Source organism: Malaclemys terrapin, chromosome 20 (assembly GCF_027887155.1).
Source record: "Malaclemys terrapin pileata isolate rMalTer1 chromosome 20, rMalTer1.hap1, whole genome shotgun sequence".
NCBI lineage: Eukaryota > Metazoa > Chordata > Testudines > Emydidae > Malaclemys > Malaclemys terrapin.
Genome location: NC_071524.1, coordinates 14268915 through 14294386, shown reverse-complemented (window position 1 = coordinate 14294386; position 25472 = coordinate 14268915). Strand labels below are relative to the sequence as shown.

The 25472-nt window shown below is 58.0% G+C and overlaps 1 protein-coding gene across 1 annotated transcript in view; it reads left to right on the top strand.

Moving 5' to 3' along the window:
* The window catches only part of PRKD2 (protein kinase D2), a 30316-nt gene extending 10479 nt beyond the window's left edge, over positions 1–19837 (top strand). Inside the window, 19 exon segments of the mRNA XM_054010026.1 lie at positions 500–638; positions 2099–2230; positions 3113–3267; positions 3807–4008; positions 4897–4977; positions 5267–5408; positions 5839–5956; positions 11382–11459; positions 12513–12783; positions 13436–13488; positions 14672–14744; positions 15170–15276; positions 15671–15832; positions 16277–16375; positions 16767–17034; positions 17621–17706; positions 18488–18608; positions 18611–18747; positions 18749–19837. Of these exon segments, the coding sequence (XP_053866001.1) occupies positions 500–638; positions 2099–2230; positions 3113–3267; positions 3807–4008; positions 4897–4977; positions 5267–5408; positions 5839–5956; positions 11382–11459; positions 12513–12783; positions 13436–13488; positions 14672–14744; positions 15170–15276; positions 15671–15832; positions 16277–16375; positions 16767–17034; positions 17621–17706; positions 18488–18608; positions 18611–18747; positions 18749–18970 (2646 nt within the window). The 3' untranslated portion in view covers positions 18971–19837.
* The last annotated feature ends 5635 nt before the right edge of the window (positions 19838–25472 follow it).

The following is a 25472-nucleotide window of genomic DNA, read 5'->3' as shown; positions in this document are numbered from 1 at the left end:
TCCCGTTTTGAAAAGATGTCTTTTTGTCTCTAGCTGCCTATTTCACTCTGCTGTGATGACATTTTTTGCATCCTTGTACTGGGTTTTTTTGGGGTGTGTGGGTGTGTGCATAAATTTAGTTTGAGCCTCTGTTATGGTGTTTTCAAAAAGTTTCCATGCAGCTTGCAGGCATTTCACCCTTATGACTGTTCCTTTTAATATGTATTTAATTAGCCTCCTCGTTTTAGTGTAGTTCCCCCTTTTTGTAGTTAAATGCTGCTGTGGTGGGTTTCTTAGGTGTTTCCCTCCCTACATTGATGTTAAATTTAATCGCCATATGGTCTCTATCACCGAGTGGTTCAGCTGTATTTGCCTCTTGGACCGGATCCTGTGCACCACGTAGGGCTAAATTAAGAATTGCCTCCGCAGGGTATTTACCACATGGCTCTGCTGTGTCCCCCAGCACTGAGCCATGACCTCCCCGTCCCATGTCTCTCTGTCTGTTTGTCTGTCCTCACAGTTCCCAGAGTGCGGCTTCTATGGGCTCTATGACAAGATCCTGCTCTTCAAACATGACCTGTCGTCCGCCAACATCCTGCAGCTGGTGCGGGTGGCCGGAGACATCCAGGAGGGGGACTTGGTGGAGGTGGTGCTCTCAGGTAACACGCGCGGGTGTGTGGATGAGGGAGAGAGAGAAAAAGGGCTGTGTGGGTCTCTACACGCCTTCTGCCCCCTGTTGGAGGGGTTGGGCCCTGCTCTGTGTGTGTGTGTGTGTCTGTCCCTGCTGCCCCCTGCTGGACAGGATGAGCCCTGCTCTGTGTGTGTGTGTGTGTGTGTGTGTGTCCCTGCCGCCCCCTGCTGGAGGGGATGAGTCCCACTATGTGTGTGTGTGTGTGTGTCCGTCCCTGCTGCCCCCTGCTGGACAGGATGAGCCCTGCTCTATGTGTGTGTGTGTCCCTGCCGCCCCCTGCTGGAGGGGATGAGCCCTGCTCTGTGTGTGTGTGTGTGTGTGTGTGTGTCTCTCTCTCTCTCTGCTGCCTCCTGCTGGACAGGATGAGCCCTGCTCTGTGTGTGTGACACCACAGCACACTTGCCATCCTTTCCTAGACGCTCACTAGCCCATCCGAGCTCTTCCCACGCAGCCCGCTCCGCACTGGCTCGCACCTGCCAGCGCCGTAGGTTGTCCAGCTGCTGACCCTGTCCTGGTGGCGCTGTGAGGGCATTGCCAGCTTGTTCCCCAGCGCGCGACAGCCGATCCTGACTCGGTGGCGGTGGCTGCGTTGCTTGCCCTGTGTTGGCAGAAGGCTGGGCGGACCGATGGGGCGCTGAGGGCTGGGTGGGGCAGAATGGGGCCGCCCCCGGGGCTGGCGAAGCGGATGCTACACCGGCACGATGCTGCCCCTTGGCACGTTGCCATACGACAGGCAGGGCCTGGTTTGGGATGCGTCATGGCTGGAGAGGACGGGACACAGTGCCACGGGGTGCTGGGAGATGGCAGGGGGACAGGACGTGTCTTGGTGCCTCTGGGAAGAGGCTGGGATATAGCGTCAGGTACCCGGGTACCCATCACGGCGTAGTCACTCCAGGGCTGTGGGTGGGTGGGGAGCTTCCCCATGCACGGCTGTGGGCCGTGCCCTGGCTCCCTGGCGCCATCGCTCTCCTCCGCTGCTCCCCGCCCACGGCTGCTTTCGCTCCTGCCGGTGCCCAGGTGCTGTTTTGAGTCAGGGCCGCCCGCGCGCGCCCCGGCAGGAAGTGGTTTGGGGGCCGGCTCCCTGGCACGAGACCTGGTGGGGGGAAGGGCAGGGGCGCGGCAGCTCCGAGGCCCGCGGTGATGACGTTTCCCCCACCGCCACCCCCCACAGGAAATCCTGCCCCGCGCCCGCCCAATCTGTGCCAGCGGCCCCCCTGTGTTAGAGAATCCCTTCTCGCCAGCAGGGGGCGCCCCTGGCACCAACAGGGGGGTCCGGCCACTGCCCAAAGCGGGGTGTTGGCTATGGATTGTTACGGGGAGGTGGGCGCAGGGAAGTGGATCCAGCCGGGCCCACACGCTCCCGGGGGCAGCCGGCGGGTCTGGACTGGGCCGTGCCGTTCCCTGAACTCCCTCCCTCTTGTCCGCCAGCCTCGGCCACCTTTGAGGATTTCCGGATACGTCCGCACGCCCTGAACGTGCATTCGTACCGCGCCCCGGCCTTCTGCGACCACTGTGGGGAAATGCTCTTCGGCCTCGTGCGCCAGGGCCTCAAGTGTGACGGTACGGAGCCCAGGGGGAGGGTGTGGGGGTGTCTCCCCATCTGAGCCCAAGGGTCTGGCTGACTCACGGGGGTGGGGAATAGGACACGGGGCCTTTCCCCTGTAGGCGATGCCGGCTCTGATCTGGCCCCAGGATGGGGGACTGGCTGGCGCAGGGGGGTGGGGAGTGGCTGTTCGGTGACCCTTGTGTGTAATGAGTTGAAGGGGGGGGTCTCAGCCCAGTTTGAAGGGGGTCCCACTGCACAAAACAGTAGGTGAGAAACAACCCAAATTGTCCACAAAGCCCCACAGACTGAGCAGACATAGGGTGGGGGCACTCCTATGCCCCTGGGGGGGCAATCTCTCTAGGGTGGGGGCACCCCTATGCCCCTGGGGGGCGATCTCTCTAGGGTGGGGGCTGGCATCGCTTTTCACCCCCCAGGTCACCTCTGCCTGGCCTGCGGGGTTGGGGGGGGCAGAGTGCCTGGCACTGGGGAGCTCTGCTTTTGACCTTGGGGGCACCGGCGCGTGGCTGTGGCCCCTTCGCCACATGTCCTGTCCCAGCCTCGGGACGCAGCCGGAGACGGAGTCATTTAGCATGTAGGTAATTAACCAACTTAATGCTTAACCTGGGCTCCAAGCTGTCCCGTTAAACCAGCGTCTCAGCCGGATCCACGCTGGGACCGCTGCCCAGAGCGGTGCCTCCTGCCTCCCCATCCGTCTGTCTCTCTTACACTTAGATCGTAGCCTCTGTGGGGGAGGACTGCGTTGGTCTTCGGACAGCGCCATGGGGCTCTGATCCCGCCATGGGGCCCTGATCCCACACTGGGACTCCCCCACCCCCGGGCCCTCCCGCCGCTCGTCCGGTCAGAAATGTGACACAGGCGGCTCCTCCATATTGCAGGTTGTGGCCTGAACTACCACAAGCGCTGCGCCTTCAACATCCCCAACAACTGCAGCGGGGCCCGTAAGCGCCGCCTCTCGGCCACCTCGCTGGCCACCTCGCAGTCCCTGCGTCTCGCCACCTCCGAGTCCCTGCCCTGTGCCTCCGACGAGCTGGTAAGAGTCCCCGCAGGGTGGGGATGGGGACCGCTCGGCTCTGCATCGCGGGCCAACCCCGGATATGGCGCTGGCCGTGCATCGTGGCCACCTGAGCTGTGTGTCAGGCCCCCTATACTGCCCGGCTCAGGGAGATTCTTCTCAGGCTGGAGGGGCAGGGTCTGGGTGCTGGGGATGGGAGCGGTCTGGGGTCCATCCTCACTACTGCTGGGTAGTTTAGAGCCGTGGCTGGCCGTGACCAAGGGTCATGCCCCAGGAAGAGTGGGGGTGGGGGTGGATGGGCAGCCCCTGGGTGTCACAAGATCAGGTCTCGACCCAGCTCTCAATGTACTGGGTCCCCAGCTGGACGTCCCACCGCCCCGCCCCATGGCGGCGCTAACTGGCCCCCTCTGTGGCTGCTGCAGCGCTGGGTTGGCCATGGAACGTGACTCCCCCTCCCCCGTGGCTGGTAGAGGGCAGGGCACGGGGCCTGCGCTCTGGGGCACGGAGCTCTTGCCTCCATGGGTTATAATGCCCACTCTCCCCCACTCCCCCTGCAGAGCCGGAGCTCCATGGAGACCTTGCCCCGTCGGCTCACCAGCACCTCCTACATCGGGCGCCCCATCGAGCTGGACAAGCTGTTCCTGTCCAAGGTCAAGGTGCCCCACACCTTCCTCATCCACTCGTACACCCGCCCCACCGTCTGCCAGTTCTGCAAGAAGCTGCTCAAGGGACTCTTCCGCCAGGGCCTGCAGTGCAAAGGTGAGTGGGGAAGGGAGAGCGGGGGTCAGGTGGGAATCTGCCATTCTCCAAGAAGGGCCAAGGTAAGGAGAGGGGAGCGCTGGGTGCACATGGCCGGTGGAACTCCCAGCCACTGGAAGGTCCAGTGGTGCAGCTGGATGTAAGAAGGGGCTGGATATTTCTATGGGAAAGGGCTTCCACTCTCATGCTTCAGGGCCTGGGATAAGTATCAGAGGGGACAGGAAGGAGATTCTGCCCACCCGCTCCACACCCACCCCTAAAAGGGAGGAGTGAATGTGCTTTCCTTTGAAGCTTTCTTAATTGGCTGCTGTTGAGAGGTGGGACACCAGGCTAGATGTGCCCATGGGGTCTGATCTCGGGTGGCAGGGTTGCCAGGAGACTGGCTATAGAACAGAAATGGCTCCACCCAGCTCTGAAATTGATTCTTATTTATTAGGTATATTATGGTAGTTCCAAGGGGCTCCTGTCATAGACCAGGACCCCCTTGTGCCAGGCCCTGTACAGGCAGCTACTCCTGGGGTGGGACGTGGCAGCTGTCTGACAGAGAACAGCAACAGCATACAACAATGAGGGGATGGGAAGTGGAGGAGAAGCCATCACCTACAGGAGGGGGAGATTTCAGGAGGGACAGGAATGGACACGGCTGGTGGGGCTTGGCTGAGACCCTGGGGCTCGCAGCCTGGCTGGTGCAAGGAGTCGGGGAGGGGGTTTGTGTCTTGTTCTGCCATCTCCCCGGGAGGGTGGGGGCACTGTCCCTGCTGCTGCACAGCGCCCCCTGGTGAGACTGTGGGGTACTGCAGGATATTTTGGGAAGGGGGGCGGGACGGTGGAGAGACAGGGCCAGAGACCCCCATGTTGGCACCCCCCTGACGCTCACCCCTCTTTCAGACTGCAAGTTTAACTGCCACAAGCGCTGTGCCACCCGGGTGCCCAATGACTGCCTGGGCGAGACGCTCTTCAACGGCGGGGGTGAGTGGCAGTCGTGCGTGGGCGGAGGGGATGGTGGTGTCTTGGCGCTACTGCCCAGGGGCTGGGGAGGGGGACGGGACTGGGGGTGGGGATCGAGCCCTAGCCCTGGCTCATACAGCGTGTGGGCTGCAAGACGAGTCTCCTTCGTCCCTTGCCCGCCCAAGGGCTGGGATCCCAGCGTGGCAGGGTCCTGGGGGGCAGTTCTGGACACCCGGGGCTGCAGCCTGGCACCGGCAGGGCCTCCCCTTCCCCCGGTGCCGTTCCCACGGATTCTGGTCTTCCCCCCCAGACGTGCCCATGGAAGATGCCAGCGATCTGAGCGATGCCGACAAGAACTCGCTGATGGACGAATCGGACGACTCGGGCATCATCCCCGGCTCCCACTCTGAGAATGAGCTCTGCGGAGGGGACGACGCCAGCAAATCCCAGGGGTACAGCCCTGCCCCCCTGAATTGCCCCTGCCCTGCCCCTCCCTCCCCAGAAGCCTAGGCCAGAGTCCCCCTGGCTTCAGGCTACCAAGAGCTGGCAGCTGTGTTTCCTGGTGTGGGGAGCAAATGTCCCCTGACCACTTCACCTCTGGGTCTGGGGGACCTTCCCTGGGATTTCCTGTCCCCCCCCCAGCTCTGATGACCCTCAGTCCTGACCCACAGCCCCCCCCAGCTCTGGGCTCCCCCCGCCACAGCGCTGCCCTTACCTCTCAGTCCTGACCCACAGCCCCCCCCCAGCTCTGGGTTCCTCCCGGTTCCCACAGCGCTGTCCTTCCCCCTCAGTCCTGACCCCCAGCCCCAGCCCCGAGGTTCCCTGCCTCCACTCCCCCAACCCCCGCAGCTAACGTGTCCGGTCGTTCTCCCCCGCCCCCAGCTCCATGGGCTACATCCCGCTGATGCGGGTGGTGCAGTCGGTGAGGCACACGACCCGGAGGTCGAGCACGGCGCTGAAGGAAGGCTGGGTGGTTCACTGTAGCAGCAAAGACACCCTGGTGAGTGGGGCCCAGTTCCTCCGGGGAAGCCAGGCTCAAGAATTGGCGGGAATGGGACGCTAAACTGTATTATACTGCACCGCCACCAGGTGGTGCGGTGAGTAAAATATCCTATTTAAGCTAACCTCAGCTGTCCCCGATGGACGCAGCCGGGGTGGGTAAGTGAGCTCCGTAGCCCGGCCAGGTCTGGTACCGGAGGATGAGGAGGTGCCAGGAGTGGAACTAAGAACAGAAACAGAAGAATCAGCAGCCATCTCATCAACATGCCCCTTTTCAAAGCCCCACAGAACTTTATCTTTGACAAACCTTCACACTGGAGAGACTGGAAACAACTGGTCCCCCCCCCCCCCCTCCACTACAGAAGGGATGTGGACAAATTGGAGAGAGTCCAGCGGAGGGCAACGAAAACGATGAGGGGGCTGGGGCACATGACTTATGAGGAGAGGCTGAGGGAACTGGGATGTTTAGTCTGCAGAAGAGAAGAGTGAGGGGGGATTTGATAGCAGCCTTCAACTACCTGAAGGGGGGTTCCAAAGGGGTTGGAGCTCGGCTGTTCTCAGTGGTGGCAGATGACAGAACAAGGAGCAACGGTCTCAAGTTGCAGTGGGGGAGGTCTAGGTTGGATATTAGGAAACACTATTTCACTAGGAGGGTGGTGAAGCACTGGAATGGGTTACCTAGGGAGGTGGTGGAATCTCCTTCCTTAGAGGTTTTTAAGGCCCTGCTTGACAAAGCCCTGGCTGGGATGATTTAGCTGGTGTTGGTCCTGCTTTGAGCAGGGGGTTGGACTAGAACCTCCTGAGGTCTCTTCCAACCCTGATATTCTATGATTCTAAGATTTTACAAGATCTCGCATTGCTGCCAAGCTCCAAAAAGAAACTGGAGATATCCAGCTACCGTCTTTAATGTGTGCTACGGGGAAGCAGGCAGAGCATGTCTTTAAATCCTTTGACTTTAGTGAAGCCAGTCACAGAGATGATGGTGGAAAGGTTCTGGCTGTGTTTGATGCATGCTGGATACCTCAGAGAAAAGTGATGTATGAAAGAGTATGTTTCCACTGGAGAATTTAAGAACCACAGGAAGATGTTGAAAGTTTTTTTAAGAGCTCTGCATGCATTGGCTGAAAACTGCGTTTCTGGGAATGCAAAACATGAAAATATCAAAGACAGGCTTGTTGTTGGGTGAACCGATAAAAATCTTTCCCAGCAGCTACGATTGAGGAGAGATTTAACCCTAGCCGCAGCTATCCAGAGAGCAAAACAGTCAGAATTAGTCACACATCAGAACAAAAGGCAGGAGCAACTTGAAACACCTAAAAGTAGCTTTGGCTTGGTCTGCACTGAGATGATGCATGTCCAGCTAGAGGTGCATGGTGTAATAATTGCACCAAATAGGGACATTTTGCAGCTGTTTGCAGCACCAAAGCAGTCATAGAATCATAGAAGATCAGGGTTGGAAGGGACCTCAGGAGGTCATCTAGTCCAACCCCCTGCTCAAAGCAGGATCAATCCCCAACTAAATTCCCAAATCCCTAAATGGCCTCCTCAAGGATTGAACTCACAACGCTGGGTTTAGCAGGCCAATGCTCAAACCACTGAACTATCCCTGCCCCCAGTCTCGGATTTGACTTGTATTACAGACCATCAAGAAACATGGCTTCTGGGATCTATCACTCGTGATGACGTAGAGCCTGCCTGGAGAATGAAATTGAATACTCGTGGCAAGACTATTGACTTTAAATTGACTCAGGAGTTGACGTCACAGTCATCTCAGAAGGGACTTACAATCACCTTTGACTTCTCCCAGAGCCGAAGTCACCTGATGCAGCTCTGAACTGCAGGGGCCAGTTCACCACAGAAACAACTTACAGAGACAAGAACTTTACATTCAGAGTGAGATCAAAGAATCAAAGACCCAGCCGCAGCGTGGCAGCCCTGATGTCCCAATTTTATAGGGACAGTCCTGATATTTGGGGATTTTTCTTATACAGGTGCCTATTACCCCCCCACCTCCTGTCCCGATTTTTCACACTTGCTATCTGGTCACTCTAGCTATGATGGGCCCAGCGAGGAGGGTGGAAGAACTCGACGGAGGATTTGATGATATTGGGCTTTTGAAAGGAGATCCAGTACAAATCACTGTAAGAGACAATGCTGAACCATACTGTGTACCAACACCTCTACCAGACAGACCATGGAAGAGATTAGCAGCAGACTTATGTAAATTCAGAGGATAACATTTTGTGGTTGTTGTGGGCTGTTTTTCCAGGTATATAGAGATAACGTACTTGAAAGATATAACATGTCGCAGTGTTATCGAGAAACTGATGTGCCTGTTCGCTCCCTTTGGCATTCAAAACAACCAGCGATGGACAACAAACCACAAAGCGCCGCAGCAGAATTTAAATTTTTCGCACGAAATATGATTTTGATCATATTCCCAGCAGCCCACATTACCCACAAGCGATGGAGAGGCTGAGAGAGCTGGGCAGACAGCCAAGGAAATCCTACTGCAGGACGATCCATTCCTTGCTCTTCTGAGTTACAGATCAACACCAACAGCAACTACTGGATACAATCCGGCGCAACTCCAGATGGGAAGACAACTCAGAGCTACTGTTCCAACTTTGGAAAATAGCCCATCTCCAAATTGCCCCGTCGTGAAGAGAATAGCCAAATCTCACAAGAAGGCTAAAAGAGCTAATGAATACTTTTATGACAAAAACAACGAGGAGTCCTTGTGGCACCTTAGAGACTAACAAATTTATTTGGTCATAAGCTTTTCTGGGCTAAAACCCACTTCATCAGATGCATGGAATGGAAAATACAGGAGCAGGTATAAATACGTGAAAGGATGGGAGTTGCCTTTACCAAGTGTGAGGTCAGTTTAACGAGACAATTCACTTAACAGCAGGATACCAAGGGAGGAAAAATAACTTTTGAAGTGGTAATGAGAGTGGCCCATTTCAGACCGTTGACAAGAAGGTGAAATTAGTAGGGGAAATTAGTATTGGGGAAATTAGGTTTAGGTTTTGTAATGACCCAACCATTCCCAGTCTTTATTCAGGCCTAATCTGATGGTGTCCAGTTTGCAAATTAATTCCAGTTCTACAGTTTGGAGTCCGTTTTTGCAGTTTTTTTGTTGAGGAATTGCCACTTTTAGGTCTGTTATTGAGTGACCAGAGAGATTGAAGTGTTCTCCTACTGGTTTTTGCATGTTATGATTCTGGATGTCAGATTTGTGTCCATTTATTCTTTTGCGTAGAGACTGTCTGGTTTGGCCAATGTACATGGCAGAGGGGCATTGCTGGCACATGATGGCATATATCACATTGGTAGATGTGCAGGTGAACGAGCCCCTGATGGTGTGGCTGATGTGATTAGGTCCTATGATGGTGTCCCTTGAATAGATATGTGGACAGAGTTGGCACTGGGGTTTGTTGCAGGGTTTGGTTCCTGGGTTGGTGTTTTTGTTGTGTGGCGTGTAGTTGCTGGTGAGTATTTGCTTCAGGTTGGGGGGCTGTCTGTAAGTGAGGACTGGTCTGTCTCCCAAGGTCTGTGAGAGTGAGGGATCATCCTTCAGGATAGGTTGTAGATCCTTGATGCGCTGGAGAGGTTTTAGTTGGGGGCTGTGATGATGGCTAGTGGCGTTCTGTTACTTTCTTTGTTGGACCTGTCTTGTAGTAGGTGACTTCTAGGTTCCCTTCTGGCTCTGTCAATCTGTTTCTTCACTTCACCAGGTGGGTATTGTAGTTTTAAGAATGCATGATAGAGATCCTGTAGGTGTTTGTCTCTATCTGAGGGATCGGAGCAAATGCAGTTGTATCTTAGATCTTGGCTGTAGACAATGGATTGTGTGGTGTGTGCTGGATGGAAGCTGGAGGCATGTAGGTAAGTATAGCAGTCAGTAGGTTTCCGGTATAGGGTGGTGTTTATGTGACCATCGCTTATTAGCACTGTAGTGTCTAGGAAGTGGACCTCTTGTGTGGACTGGTCCAGGCTGAGGTTGATGGTGGGATGGAAATTGTTGAAATCCTGGTGGAATTCCTCAAGGGCTTCTTTTCCATGGGTCCAGATGATGAAGATGTCATCAATGTAGCGCAAGTAGAGTAGGGGCATGAGGGGACGAGAGCTGAGGAAGCGTTGTTCTAAGTCAGCCATAAAAATGTTGACGTACTGAGTGGCCATGCGGGTACCCATAGCAGTCCCACTGGCTTGAAGGTATAAATTGTCCCCAGATCTGAAATAGTTGTGGGTGACGACAAAGTTCAGCCACCAGGTTTGCTGTGATGGTATCCGGGATGCTATTCCTGATGGCTTGTAGTCCATCTTTGTGTGGAACGTTCATGTAGAGAGCTCCTACATCCATAGTGGCTAGGATGGTGTTTTTTGGAAGATCGCCAAAGGATTATAGTTTCCTCAGGAACTACATTGCCAACATTTTTATGGCTGACTTAGAACAACGCTTCCTCTGCTCTCGTCCCCTTGTGCTACATTACCACAAAAGTTATTTTCCTCCCTTGGTATCCTGCTGTTAAGTGAACTGTCTCCTTAACTGACCTCACACTTGGTAAAGGCAACTCCCATCCTTTCATGTATTTATACCTGCTCCTGTATTTTCCACTCCATGCATCTGATGAAGTGGGTTCCAGCCCATGAAAGCTTATCCCCAAATAAATTTGTTAGTCTCTAAGGTGCCGCAAGGACTCCTCGTTGTTTTTGCTAACACGGCTACCCCTCTGAAACTTTTATAACAGACGTCACTCAGTTAGAGACCTGCCCGCTCTAGAACCTGGTGTCCGTGTTCATGTCCAGTTGGGTAGAGAAGAAGGATGGACATCTCCAGCTGCCATAAAGAAAAAGAATTCAGTGCTCAGGTCATACGTGATCGACACCGACGGTGGAGACGTCAGCAGACACCGACAACACCGATAGTTTGTTCCTCAGCAAGAGCAAACTCTGCGGATGGCGGCTGCAGGACAAGACGACGACTCCCCAAGGTTTCCAAATCGACCACGGTCCGTCCTTGCAACTGCTGGCCAGCCCGATGGCCGAGTCGTTCCGCGTTTGGGTCGTGTAACTAGAAAACCAGCAGGAGTCAGAGAGACGTGACAAACTTAGCCGCTGTGAATGGCACAGACAGCGTGATGGTGCGAATAGTGCATGTGGTCGGAAGGGAGATGGAATGGGATGTTAAACCATATTAGACTGTTGAGCTGCTAGTTGTGTGTAACGTACTTTAGTTAAGCGACTCTTGGCTGGTTCAGGACCATGATGCCGGGCAGGAGTAGAGATGGACTGAGGGGGACCCCGCTCCCCCCCCCACCCATGCTGGGCTGTGACCATCTGCCTAGGGCCGAGCCGCCAGCCCCACGCAGTGGTAGACACCCCCATGGGAACTAAGTTTGTTTCTTTCCCCTCCCCAGAGGAAGCGTCATTACTGGCGGCTGGACTGCAAGTGCATCACGCTCTTCCAGAACAACACCTCCAGCCGCTATTACAAGGTAAGCGCCCTTTGCCCTGGCCTGGGGCTTGGCCTCCGCGGGACCTGCCTGGTATGGGAGTCACAGGGGAAGAGCAACCTGTCAGAGCCCACCTAGCCCGTCCCCCAGCCCCGCGGGGTGCAGGAATTGTTCCTGATGGTCCGTTTCCCCAGCAGAGATGGAGATGCCCCTCAGGGCCCACCAAGCCCATCTCCACCCAAGGCAGAGTCATCCCCGACTGTCTGTTCCTCCTAGGGAGGTGGGGGAATTGTCCCTGACAGACTGTATCCCAGGGTTCGTAGGTTTCAGTGTCCCCAGCCCTTCCCTTGGGGAGATGTTTCCCCAGCCTGGCTGATCAGGTTCTCCGGCTCCTCCATTGAGTTTCACGCTGTAACTCCTGGCTGTGTGTGTGAGTGAGTGTGTTTGTGTGTGTGTGTTGTCACCACACCCTTTGTGTCAGCGGCCCCACACTGATGACTCAGGCTGCTCAAAAATCTTTGGACAAAAAAGTCCTTTTTCCGTCAAAAGACATTTTTGGCACCAAAAAAGGGAAAAAGTTTTTAATTGTTGAGGATTTTTTTTTTTAATGGAAATTCTCAGCAAAAAGGCACCCGCTTTTTTTTTTGTATGTTGAAGTGATGTCGAATTCCCACCGTCTCTTGAGTTCCACTGCCCCTTCGTTTTCTTCCCCTTGGAAAAAGTTGGTGGGACGTGAAAGTGTGTGTTGTGGGGGGAGAGGAGGGAAGAGATTCCACTCTTTTCCTCCTTTCCACTTGAAAAGTTTTGGGGGGAAATATTTTCAAATGTCTGAATTTCTCTCAGGTTTTTAAAACCTTTTACAAAAATATTTCCTTTATTTTCCACTGGGGTGGCGGGGGGGCGGAAAAAAGAAAGAACTCCTTTTTTTTTTTTAACAAAAAAACGGTGTGTGTTTGGGGAAGAGAAAATGAGGGAAATGGGTGGGGTGGGGGGGGACCCTGAAAATTTGGAGGGAAATCAAAGGGCCCAGAAGCCAGGCTGGGCCGAGCTACTCTGCATTTGGTCCCTGAGCTTGCGGGTGGGTTCCCGTTGCAGGAAATCCCGCTGTCTGAGATCCTGGCGGTGGAGCCGGCCCAGACCTTCGCTCTGGTGCCGCCGGGCGGCAACCCGCACTGCTTCGAGATCGTCACGGCCAACGCCACCTACTATGTCGGGGAGAACTGCGCCCCCGCCCCGTCCACCGCCAGCCAGCAGCACAGCGGGGTCGGGCTGGAAGTGGCCATGGCCTGGGAGAGCGCCATCCGCCAGGCCCTCATGCCCGTCATTCTGCAAGACGCTCCCAATCCTCAGGGCCAGGCCCCCCAGAGTGAGTGAGAGCCCCGAGGCCTGGGCTGGGCTCCAGGGCAGTGGGGAGAGCGGGGCCCCTCCCCCGCTCCCTGCAGCACAGCGCCCCCTAGCACCGTGTTGGGTTGTTGGGGCCAGCGCTGACTGCGAGGGGAGAGCGCCCCCTACTGAGCCCATACCCCGCTCCCTGCAGCACAGCGCCCCCTAGTGCCACACTGGGACATCGGGGTCCTAAAGAGCATCACCTATCGGGTCACCATCACCGCTCCCTGCAGTGCTCCCAATGCAGGCTGGTCCCTGTTTGGATCGTCTGGGAGCCCAGCCCGAAGCACCAGCATCCTGTCAGACCCTTCTGGGCCTAGCCAGGCAGTGTCCCAAGTGTGGGAGGTGATTGCCCTGCAGGGGGCGATGCCGATCTCACCTGGGGAACACTGAGCCGGTCCTGGGGTTGGAGCTTGGCGTCCGCGTGGCTGGGAGGAGCTCAGTCCTCAGATGCTGCAGTTCCCTGGGGATCAGGGTTAAGAGCTGGGAAAGGGGTGGGGACTTGACACGCCGTTCCCCATGTAGGATTTCATGCCCTGGACACAGTATATGGGGGGTGGGGAATCGTGATTGGCTCAGGCCAGGCCTGTCTGGTGCCAGCTCCTAATCAAAGGCCCCTTTTCCCTTCCCAGGGCAGGCATCGCTCAGGATCTCCGTGTCCAACAGCCAGATCCAGGAGAACGTGGTGAATAGAGGCCACGCCCCCTCTCTTTCTGCCACGCCCCCTCTCTTTCTGCCACGCCCCCTCTCTTTCTGCCACGCCCCCTCTCTTTCTGCCACGCCCCCTCTCTGTGTATGTCCAGACCCAGGAGAATGTGGTGAGTAGGGATTCCCCCCACCCCATGGCTCTCTGTCTGTATATAAAGAGTGGAAACATGAACCAGCGGCTAAGGAGGAGGACAAAGGAATAGCATGAGCATGTAGGGACAAAACCAGAAAGGCTAAGGCACAAAATGAGCTACATTTAGCAAGCAACATAAAAGGCAATAAGAAGAGGTTGTATGATTACTTCAGGAGCAAGAGAAAGGTGAAGGAAAGTGGAGGCCCTCTCCTTAGCTGGGAAGGAGAACTAATACCAGGTGACCTCAGGAAGGCGGAGGCATTTATGCCTCTTCTGCTTCAGTGGCCTCTGAAAAGGTTAATTTGTGACCAGATACGTAACACAATTAATGGTAACAACAAAAGGGAAAAAGTGTGAGCCAAAATAGGGGAAAAAACAGGTTAAATAAGATCGATATATTCGAGTCGTCAGATGACATTCACCTGAGGGTACTTAAGTTGCTAGCTGAAGCAAAATCTCAGAACTGTTGACAATTATCTTGGAGAACTCCTGGAGCACGTCAAAGGCTTTGTGAAAGTCCAAGTACACTATATCCACCCAATCAGTCTTGTCCACATGCGTGTTGACCCCTTCAAAAAATTCTAATAGATTGGTGAGGCGTGATTTCCCTCTGCAAAAGCCGTGTTGACTTTTCCCCAGCATATCGTGTTCATCTATGTGTCTGATAATTCTGTTCTTTACTATAGTTTCAACCAATTTGTCTTAACTGGCCTGTAATTGCCTCTGCAGCCTTCTTAAAAACTTGGTGTCACATTAGCTCTCTGCCAGTTGTCTGGTTCAGAAGCTGATTTAAGCGATAGGTTACCTACCATAGTTAGTAGTTCTGCAATTTCATATTTCAGTCCCTTCAAAACTCTTGGTCCTGGTGACTTATTACTGTTTAATGTATCAGTTTGTTCTGAAACCAAATCTGTCAACACCTCAATCTGGGACCCCGCCTGTCTCTATGCCCCACCCCTACATGTGATGGACACCCTCCCTCTCACCCGGATGGGCCGACATGACCCTTTTTCTTGTGCCGTTGCAGGACATAGCCACAGTTTACCAGATCTTCCCAGACGAGGTCCTGGGCTCAGGGCAGTTTGGAGTTGTCTATGGAGGTGGGTTCAGGGGAAGGATGGGATGCAGGGCCTGCCATTGAGTACCTCTGGGGTGGGGTGCGGTGGGTGTTCGTACAGGGATTGCTCACCCAGCAGTGCACTGAGATGCAGCTGCCTCTGGGGTGGAGCGCGGGTGGGGGCTGTTTAATGGCTGCACAGGAATGCTGCAGACCAGTTCGGAAGAGAAATGGAAGAAGACTCCCGTGTTCAACCCTATTTTGGGTAGGGGAGATTAGCTGGCTTGGGGGGTGGGGAATGGGACATGGAGCCTGTCACCTTTAGGGGGCGCTGGGTCCAATCTACCCCCAGGGTGGGGGACTGGCAGGGTCAGGGGGTGGGCAATGGGACACGGGGCCTCTCCCCTCCAGGGGGTGCCGGCTCCCCTGGGATGAGGACCCTAATGCCTCTGTTCTGGCCCCCTCCAGGGAAGCACCGTAAGTCGGGCCGGGACGTGGCAGTGAAGGTGATCGACAAGCTGCGTTTCCCCACGAAGCAGGAAAGCCAGCTTCGCAACGAGGTGGCCATCCTGCAGGTGAGGGGGGACGGACGGACAGACAGTGATGGCGCCCGGCTCCTCGCTCCCCCACCCTGGAGAGAGCACACCCTCCACCTTCCATGGGGCCCGCCTCGGGTGTCCTGGGGCTTGACTGGCTTAGGGGCAATTCTGAGAGCTGGCCCCGAGGTTGCTGCTCGCTGCAGTGAGTTGCACAGGTCTCAGCCCAGGTCCCAGCAGGGCAGGGAGACACGGGTTGAGCCGGCCGCTCTGGGGGAGGCTGTGCTGGGGGAGGCAGCACGTGGGGCTGGGGTTTGCCTGGAGCTGGGTGGCTCATGGGGGGTCACCAGCTCCAAGGGGGGGTGGGGCTGGCGGACGGGTGGATTCCCTGCCCCCAGCCCCCGCTTTTATCCCTCCTCTCCCCGGCTCCCAGAGCCTCCGCCACGCAGGCATAGTGAACCTGGAGTGCATGTTCGAGACGCCCGAGAAGGTGTTTGTGGTGATGGAGAAGCTGCACGGGGACATGCTGGAGATGATCCTGTCCTCGGAGAAGGGCCGGCTGCCCGAGAGGCTCACCAAATTCCTCATCACCCAGGTGAGACCCGCCCCCCCTCCCACAAGCTGCCCCAGCACCGCAGTTTGTCCCTGGGGCCACTGGGTGGGGGAGTTCACCAGGATGGGCCAGGGGCATGCGGCTGTCTGTTCTGCTGGAGGGGACTGGTCCTGATATGTGTGTCCGTCTGTCTGGAGGGGCTGAGCTCTGCTCGGGGCGTGTCCCTGCTGCCTCTGGGGTGGCCCAACGCAGCCTGGTCCCTCAGCTCCTCCCTGAGGTGGGCCACAGGGGGAACAGGCAGTGCCCCCTCCCTCCCCTCCAGCTGGTGGGGTCAGGCCTCTGCCCCTCCAGGCTGCTCTCTCACCCCTATGCCCCCGCCAGCCCCTGGGGGGCGCCCCCTGCTGGGCAGATGGGGGGAAGGGTCCCGTAAGCTCTTGGGGCAGCCCTGGCCCCACACGCGATGTCTGACCTGCCCCGTCCCGGCAGATCCTGGTGGCCCTGCGGCACCTGCACTTCAAGAACATCGTCCACTGTGACCTGAAACCGGAGAACGTGCTTCTGGCCTCCGCCGAGCCCTTCCCCCAGGTGAGACCCCCCCCACCCCCGTTGGACTGTCCCTCCCCCCTCCATGTGACCCCCTCCCCCACGTGAGATCCGACCTCCCCCTCCCCCAGGTTGGACTGCCCTCCCCCCTCCCCAGGGACCCCTCTCCCCAGGTATGACTGTGCCACCACTCTGCACAGGGATCCCTTCCCCCAGATGAGACCCCCCCAGTCCCCTCCACAGGTACCCCTTCCCACTCCCTCTTCCCCTCTGCTGTTTGTGACACCCCCATCTCCCACTGTGGAGACCCCACAACTCCTGGGGCACTGGGGAGAGAGCCCCCCACCCCGCTCCCTGGAGCACAGCGCTCACTGGGGCATCGGGGCCAGGGGGAGAGCACCCCCTGCTGAGACCCCTCCCCTGGCTCCCCCAGGTGAAGCTGTGTGACTTCGGTTTTGCCCGCATCATTGGCGAGAAGTCGTTCCGGCGCTCGGTGGTGGGCACCCCGGCCTACCTAGCCCCCGAGGTGCTGCTAAACCAGGGCTACAACCGCTCGTTGGACATGTGGTCCGTGGGCGTCATCATGTATGTCAGCCTGAGCGGCACCTTCCCCTTCAACGAGGACGAGGACATCAACGACCAGATCCAGAACGCCGCCTTCATGTACCCGCCCCATCCCTGGCGCCAGATTTCGGCCGGAGGTACCTGCCCGGGGGAGAGGGGGGATCTCGGCAGGAGGGACCGGCCCGGGGGAGAGGGGGAGGGGGGATCTCGGCAGGAGGGACCTGCCCCTAGTGGGAGAGGGGGAGGGGAGATCTTGGCAGGAGGGACCTTCCCTGAGGGGTGGAGGGGGGATCTCGGCCAGAGGGACCTGCCACCAGAGGGGGAGGGGGATCTTGGCCAGAGGGACCTTCCCTGGGAGGTTGAGGGGGGATCTCGCTGGAGGGACCTGCCCCAGTGTGTGTTCTGGTTGGGAGGGGGATGTCTGTTACCTCCTAGTGGCAGGACCCAGCCACTACAGCAGCTGGCTGTGGACTCCCCAGCTATGGGGTTTGCACCTCAAGCTCTAATGGCAGTGTGGGGGGAGCTCAAACTGCCTGCGAGGGGGCAACACCCCCAACTGACACCCCCATCCCTGCAGCACAGCACCCCCAGCAGGAAGGCCTATGTTGCCAGGGCACCATACCCGCTATCCCCACACCCCGTGGCTTTCCCCAGGGCAGACTCGGGGCCCTTCCTGCCCCCGCAGGCGGCTCCATGACTCCCCCGCGCTCTCTCCTCCTCCAGCCATCGACCTGATCAATAACCTGCTCCAGGTGAAGATGAGGAAGCGCTACAGTGTGGACAAGTCCCTGAGTCACCCCTGGCTCCAGGTATGTAGGGGTGGCCCAGCCGTGGCCTGACAGCCTCCGCCCAGACCCGGCAGTGTCCCCCAGCCCTGCCCAGGTCCAGAGCCGTCACCTAAGGGAACGCTCAGGAGGACTGTCGCTATCGCTATGGAGAGGTGGGGAAACTGAGGCACGGCGAGGGGCTGGGACTTGCCCAAAACTTGCCCAAGAATCCTATCTCCCAGCCCCCCTGCTCTAACCACTAGACCCCACTGCCCTCTTACACAGCTCACAAGCCTACTGCCGTTGCCCCTGTGCCCGGTATGGTCCTGCAGCCGCTGCCCTCGGTTGCAGCAGCAGAAGGGATGATGGAGCCAGCTGGAGGTAGCGGTTCTCGTGCTCTCCAGCAGGGGGCAGCACTGACACACGCTCCAGATGACCTGTTGCAGGGTGATTTTGGTGCTGTCCCCTAGGGGTCAGCCGACACACACCAGCTGGCCCAGTGCAGGGCAGTTCTGGTGTTGTCCACCGGGGGGCAGCACTGACAATCCCAGCTGGCCCAGTGCAGGGCAGTTCTGGTGTTGTCCACCGGGGGGCAGCACTGACACATCCCAGCTGGCCCAGTGCAGGGCAGTTCTGGTGTTGTCCACCGGGGGGCAGCACTGACACATCCCAGCTGGCCCAGTGCAGGGCAGTTCTGGTGTTGTCCACTGGGGGGCGGTACCGACACATGCCAGCCAGCCCTGTGCAAGGCGGTTCTGATGTTGGCCAACAGGGGGCAGCAGTGATGCACTTGGTCCCTGTTAACCCGTTGCTGCCCTTGCAGGATTACCAGACGTGGCTGGACCTACGGGAGCTAGAGACCAAGATGGCCGAGCGCTACATCACCCACGAGAGCGACGACGCCCGCTGGGAGCAGTTCGCCGCCGACCACACCCTGCCCTACCCCGCCCACCTGCGGGCCCCCCGGGGGCCGCCCCCCGAGGAGGAAGAGGAGGAGGGGGAGGGGGAGCTGCAGGGGCTGACAGAGAGGGTCAGCATTCTGTGAACCTGGCCCCCCCACCCCGTGGCAGAGAGAAGACCCCTCCCCCAGCTCTGGTGGAGGGGGCGGGACAAGACGGACCCCTGGGGATGGGGTGAAGGACACCCCTGCCCCCGCTTTGTGCTGTGGGGACGTGGCTCTCCCTGCTGGCGCCAGAGCAGACAGGACGGCTCCCTTTTCCTGACTGGTGCACCCCCGCCCGCCTACCTGCACGCCCGCCCCTGCCCATGGGGGCCACTCTCAGGAGCCCCGAGCAGGCGCCCCTAGGGCTGAGGAGAGGCAGGTGGGGGCCCGGGGATGGGCTGGGGACCCAGGACATGGCAAGGGCCCTAGGCAGGGCGTGACGCCTGGCACAGCTGCTGAGGTCGCTTGGCGCCCGTCTGGACGGCCCTCGGATCCCATGGCGCCCCGGCCAGTGCAAGAATGGAATAGAAGAGGACGGGGTGAGAGGCCCGGGGCCTCGGGGGGGGGCCTGGCAGGTGCGCCCAGGCTCCTGGGGAAGTGGGTGATGGCCTGGCGCTGTGATCTGGGGCTGAGGGCATGAGGGGGGGTGGAGTCCCAGGCACATGTCAGGGACCTGGGGGTGGCTGAGGGGTCCCAGCGATGTAGTTAGGGGAGTGGAGGGAGGGTGCAGGATGTACTAGGCTTCTGTGGTTATGAAGGGGGGGGGAGTCCCAAGGACATGGGGTTGGTGTTAGGGGCCTAAGCTATGAGTGAAGGTTTTTGAGGGCATGGGGCCCCTCCCTGCACCCACTCTCCCTGGTCCTTGCTGGGGGCAAAAGGGGGTCTCCATTTTGGGGAGCACAGAGGGAGCTGAGCCCTCCCCCTCCTGTCTTCAGCGGGGTAGAGGGGAGAAGTGTCCCCCTGCACCCCAACCCCTGCTGGCTCCAAGCAGCGTTGGCCAGACCAAAGCCGCCCTAGGCCGAGCCCTGCTGGATCTTGACGCCCTGCTCCACATGTGGCCTGCGTGGCCATGTGCCTCCTGGCCCGTGCACACGCGTGTTCACGGCGGGGCTTGGGGACAGGCGAGTAACTGACGAGGGCGATGGAGCTGGGGCTGATCTACGCCGCCCTGCGGTGGATGCTCGTACAGGGACGTGTGTGTATAAATAAATAGTGAACAGAACCCGCCCAGCCTGCCTTTGAACTGAAATGTACGCGACCCCCCCTGCGCGGGGCGACGCTGAGTCTCCCCCCCCACCCCATCTGGAACGGACAGTAGTGATCGCCCTGCACTACAGCTAAAAGCCCCAGCTATTGCTAGAGGTGACCCTGCCCCCCTGTAGGGCACGAGGTGCAGCCTGGCGCAGGGCTGGGGGTCACGCTTCCTGAGGAAGCGCCTCCAAAAGTTTCAGATTTAGCCACACTCCGAAGTTATGCCCAGGAGCCAAAGGTTCTCATCCTGCCTCTCCCGCTGGCTGTGGGCAAGCCCCTTCCCCCCTCTGTGCCTCCATTTCCCCAGCGGTACAATGGGGATAAAGACATGGTCCCTGCTTGATAAAGTGCTCTGAGCGCTCCAGAAGGAAAGGCCTCGATCCGAGTCGGGGGGTTGTTTCTTTTAAAAGCAGTGCCTGTTTGGGGTGGGCATTGGAGCCCGACAACGCGGGTCAGGCGGGAAAACAACTGGATCCTCGCGGGTTGGGTCAGCTCTGCTCCCACCCGGGGGGGCTGGCGTGGTGGCAGCTCCATGCCCTGCTCCGGGCGGACTTGGGTAGAATTCGCTTGTGGCCTAAAAACAGACCTGAGCTGCTCTCTAGCATGGATGCTTGTTATATCACTTGAAAGTTGGCTTGCACCTGTAAATTGACCGGCACCAGCTCAGTTGATAGATACCAGGTTTAAAGTGCTATTAAGGCATCCGTGTGTCTGCCAAGGGTCTCCCGTTCACACCCCTGACACAGGCACTTGGGCCAGAGGAAAATCTGTGTGTAGAGCCAGTCTCAGTGGGTAGCCAGTCCCCCCTTCTCCCAGGGCGACTGGGGCTCCGGGACATGCCCCTGCAGGAGTCGTCGGTGCTGAGGCGAATGGAGGTCTGGTTGGAAGTGCTTGGAGCCCAGGGTTGTGCCTGTGAAGCTGGGGCCGGTGGCTGCTTTGGGAAGCCTGGCTGGGATTAGCCCACAGGTGTCGATTTCTTCCCTGTTCGGATCTCTCCGTGTTCCAGCCAGAGAAGAGGTAGAATTTGTGACCATGGAGGGCAGGCTACCCGGGCTCTCAAATAATAACAATCCCTAGTGCTTTTCAAAGGAGGGCGGTGATATTCCCATTTTATGGCTGTGGAAACTGAGGCAGAGTGAGGGGACGGGTCTTGCCTGTGGCAGGCTGGGAACAGACCCCAGAGCTGCCCAATGAGTCAGTTACAGCCCTCCCAGGGGTGGGTTGGCTCTTTAACTCAAGCTGTACCGGGTCCCGCTTTTAGCTCAGGAGGGTCCCGGTTCAATCCCCAGGCTGTCAGCCGAGGGTGGTAAGAAATCAATCTGTGGCTTTGTCCCCAGGCCCCCCTGCTGTCCCTAGACAGAGCCTAACTTTGCTGTCTCCAGAGCTCCCGTTTCCCCAACCCGAACGCCGGCTCCCATCACTCAGGGTACCGTGTAGTGTCCTGAAATCGTGGTAACCCTTTAAATAGTTGGTGTGTTCCAGGTTTTCCCCGAGTAGCCGGGTGGCTGGGTAGCAGGGCCTGGCTAGTTAGACAGACCCCGCTGTGCCCATGGAGGGTCTTCCTTACAGGTGGATCTGGGAGCACGGCCTGGCATGAAGGGTGCCCACCTTTTCCCATTGCAAGCCCTCCGTTTGCAGGTCCTTGGCCTTTCCCAGATGTTAGATGGTTTGGCCTGGAACGTCTCACGCTGGGCGTTTGCTGCAGGCTCAGTGGGTTTTTTGGGGGGAGAGGCGGGGGGGGGGAATTGCACCCAGATGTCTGAGCGTCCCTGAGACCGAGGCGCGGGAGAATGACGTGTCACTTGCCCCAGGTGGAAACTTGCCCCATGGGTTGGAGCCGGGACGTGCGAGGTGGCAGGGGGGTCGCCCTGAGGACAGAGATGTGCTGGTCCCAGTCCCAAGCTGGTGGCTTTCCCAGGTGAGGTGTTGGTTGACCTTGTATCTAAGGCCCAGGAGGCAACTAGTCAAAGGTAGCGCTAAGCCCATCTCCCTTAAAGGGCCATCCCATCCCCTGGCCACTAGGTTTCGTTTTTAGGGAGACGGGGTGAAATATGTGACCCTCCACAATGCCAGAAGACGTCTTGATTCCCACTTGCCCCCATCCCTGCATCGGGGAGGGGAGTGGGGGATCTAGTGGGTTAGAGCAAGGGGGAGCCAGGACTCCTGGGTTTTATTCTGAGCACGGGGAGGGGAATAGGTTCATGTGCTTAAGTGGAGGGGAGGTAGGGAGGCTTCTAGCCCCCAGCTCCTCCCCGACTCATTGTGTGACCTGAAGCAAAATAACCGTCACTCTCGGCTCTGAGCCGTTGGTCGGTTTCTGAGGAACTCCAGGGGACCAAATGACTATGTGTCACGCCAGGAGCCCACACTGGAATTACCGGGCCCGTCTGCACGGTGCAGGGAGACAGTGCTGGGAGCCGCGGGCCGTCCCCTGCACCTGGAGCCATTTCTCAGTTCTCTGCTGCTGTGAATCCCCAATGGCTGCCGGATGTAAACAGGAAACCACCGAGAGCAACTGTCTGGGTGGGGACCTTAGGACACCCGGGAGCCAACGTGCCCCGAGACCAGGCCTGCCTAGCCCCAGGGACCCCGTCAGAGATCAGGGGCAGGGGAGCGCGGTGTTCCCAGGCCCGCAGTCGTGACCAGTGGGTGGCAGATGGTTACTGGGGGGGCACAGACTTGGTTGGTTCCTGTCTGCACTTCTGGCATGACTCACTTCCGGCTGATGTGAGAATCATAGAATCAGAGACTATCACAGTTGGAAGGGGCCTCAGAGGGTCATCTAGTCAACCCCCTGCTCAAAGCAGGACCTAATCCCCAACTAAATCATCCCAGCCAGGGCTTTGTCAAGCCGGGCCTTAAAAACCTCCAAGGAAGGAGACTCCACCACCTCCCTAGGTAACGCATTCCAGTGCTTCACCACCCTCCTAGTGAAATAGTTTTTCCTAATATCCAGCCTAGACCTCCCCCACTGCAACTTGAGACCATTGCTCCTTGTTCTGTCATCTGCCACCACTGAGAACAACCTAGATCCATCCTCTTTGGAACCCCCCCTCAGGTAGTTGAAGGCTGCTATCAAATCCCTCCTCACTCTTCTCTTCTGCAGACTAAACAATCCCAGTTCCCTCAGCCTCTCCTCATAAGTCATGTGCTCCAGCCCCCTAATCATTTTCGTTGCCCTCCACTGGACTCTCCAATTTTTCCACATCCTTCTTGTAGTGTGGGGCCCAAAACTGGACACAATACTCCAGATGAGGCCTCACCAATGTCGAATAGAGGGGAATGATCACGTCCCTCGATCTGCTAGCAATGCCCCTACTTATACAGCCAAAATGCCGTTAGCCTTCTTGGCAACAAGGGCACACTGTCAACTCATATCCAGCTTCTCGTCCACTGTAACCCCCAGGTCCTTTTCTGCAGAACTGCTGCCTAGCCACTCGGTCTCTAGTCTGTAGCAGTGCATGGGATTCTTCCGTCCTAAGTGCAGGACTCTGCACTTGTCCTTGTTGAACCTCATCAGGTTTCTTTTGGCCCTATCCTCTAATTTGTCTAGGTCCCTCTGTATCCTATCCCCACCCTCCAGCGTATCTACCACTCCCCCCAGTTTAGTGTCATCTGCAAACTTGCTGAGGGTGCATCCACGCCATCCTCCAGATCATTAATGAAGATATTGAATAAACACGGCCCCAGGACCGACCCTTGGGGCACTCCGCTTGATACCGGCTGCCAGCTAGACATGGAGTCATTGATCACTATAAGCCCGACGATCTAGCCAGCTTTCTATCCACCTTATAGTCCATTCATCCAGCCCATACTTCTTTAACTTGCCAGCAAGAATACTGTGGGAGACCGTATCAAAAGCTTTGCTAAAGTCAAGGAATATCACACCCACTGCTTTCCCCTCATCCACAGAGCCAGTTATCTCCTCATAGAAGGCAATTAGGTTAGTCAGGCATGACTTGCCCTTGGTGAATCCATGCAGGTGAAGCATCAGTTGGGGGGTTTCTAGTGGCTCGTGGCTTTCAGAGCGTCTCCAGCCGCCCCTCCACGCACTATCTGGCCTGTCTATCTGGGGCTCCTAAGGGCGGCTAGTTTAGTACATGAACGGTACAGGGGTAGTAAGCCTGGTCTTGTATTTATCCAGCACCTCTCGGCCAGCAGGAGCCCAGCGCCCGTCACAGGCGATCCATGGAGGGGCTGCAGCCATCGCTGAATTGCAGCCACTTCTGGGGTGGGACGTGGTGCGGGTGGCAACGCTACGCAGCCATTTGGGGTGCTGTCTCCCCACCCCACCTCAAGCACCACAAATCCTCCCCTCCCCACGCTCGGCTCACCAACAGCCCCTCGCTTTTCCCTGTAGCTCCTCCCCTGCCCAGGTCCCCTCCCCCTCCATTTGCTGCAGTCTGGGCTGAGTGCTGGGGGGACCTGATCCTCTCCGAGGCAGTGCTGTCCCCATACCCGGGTGTGATGCTACAGGGCTCTCTCAGTGCTGCAGGGGGTGGGGCAGGGGGCTCGGCAGGGGGCGCTGTGCTACGGGGGGTGGGGCAGGGGGCGCCGTGCTACAGGGGGTGGGGCGGGGGGCTCGGCAGGGGGCGCCGTGCTGTTGAGGGTGGGGCGGGGGCCTCGGCAGGGGGCACTGTGCTACAGGGGTTGGGGGGCTCAGTAAGGGGCGCCGTGCTACGGGGGGTGGGCAGGGGGCTTGGCAGAGGGCGCTGTGCTGCTGGTGGTGGGGTGGGGGGCTCGGCAGGGTGCGCCGTGTTACAGGAAGTGCTATCCTAGCATAGGTCCCCGCTCAGCCACTTTTCCTGGGGCCGAACCCTGGCCCAAGTCCTGCAATACCAGCCTGCCCCCCTCATGCCCTCCACCACTGTGACTCGGGGGGGCACCGAGTGCTCCCGAGGGGGCTGTGCTCAGCGTCCGCTCCCAGGTGCAGGGATCCAGGCCAGGTACTTCCCGGGCCCCGAGCCACTCACAGCCCTCAAGTGCTTTTGCTTTATTTGCCTTCACATTTTTGCAGCTTGGTCCGGGCTCTCCACAGCCTGGCCCTGCCCCCCCCCCGCCCAGTTCTCCCCCCTAGTGCTCCATGGCCTGGCCCCTTCCTCCCCTGCCCGCCTGCCGCCTTTCTGAGATACAGGAATTGGAGATCCCAGCCCCAGGTAGTGCCCCTGCTTGTCCCTGGGAAGGGGAAAGATGTTTTGGGCATTTGAATTATGACCCCCCCCTGCACAACCACCTACCACCCACTGTCCATCCTCCCACCGTCCATCCACTGTCCATGCACCTCCCACCCACTGTCCCTCCATCCACCCACTGTCCAACCACCTACCACCCACTATCCATCAACCCACTGTCCATCTATCCACCACCCACCATCCATCCACCCACCATCCAACCAGTGTCCATCCCCCACCATCCATCCACCTACCATCCACTGTCCATCTACCACCCACCATCCATCCACCTACCACCCATCTACCCAACATCTTTCCACCCATCCCTGCATCTCCCCATTGATGGATCCAGCCAGCCATCTATCCCCTACCACTCATTTAGCCACGCCCCTATCCATGTAGCCCCCTCCTTCCCCCATCCGTCCATCCTGCAACTGGGACAC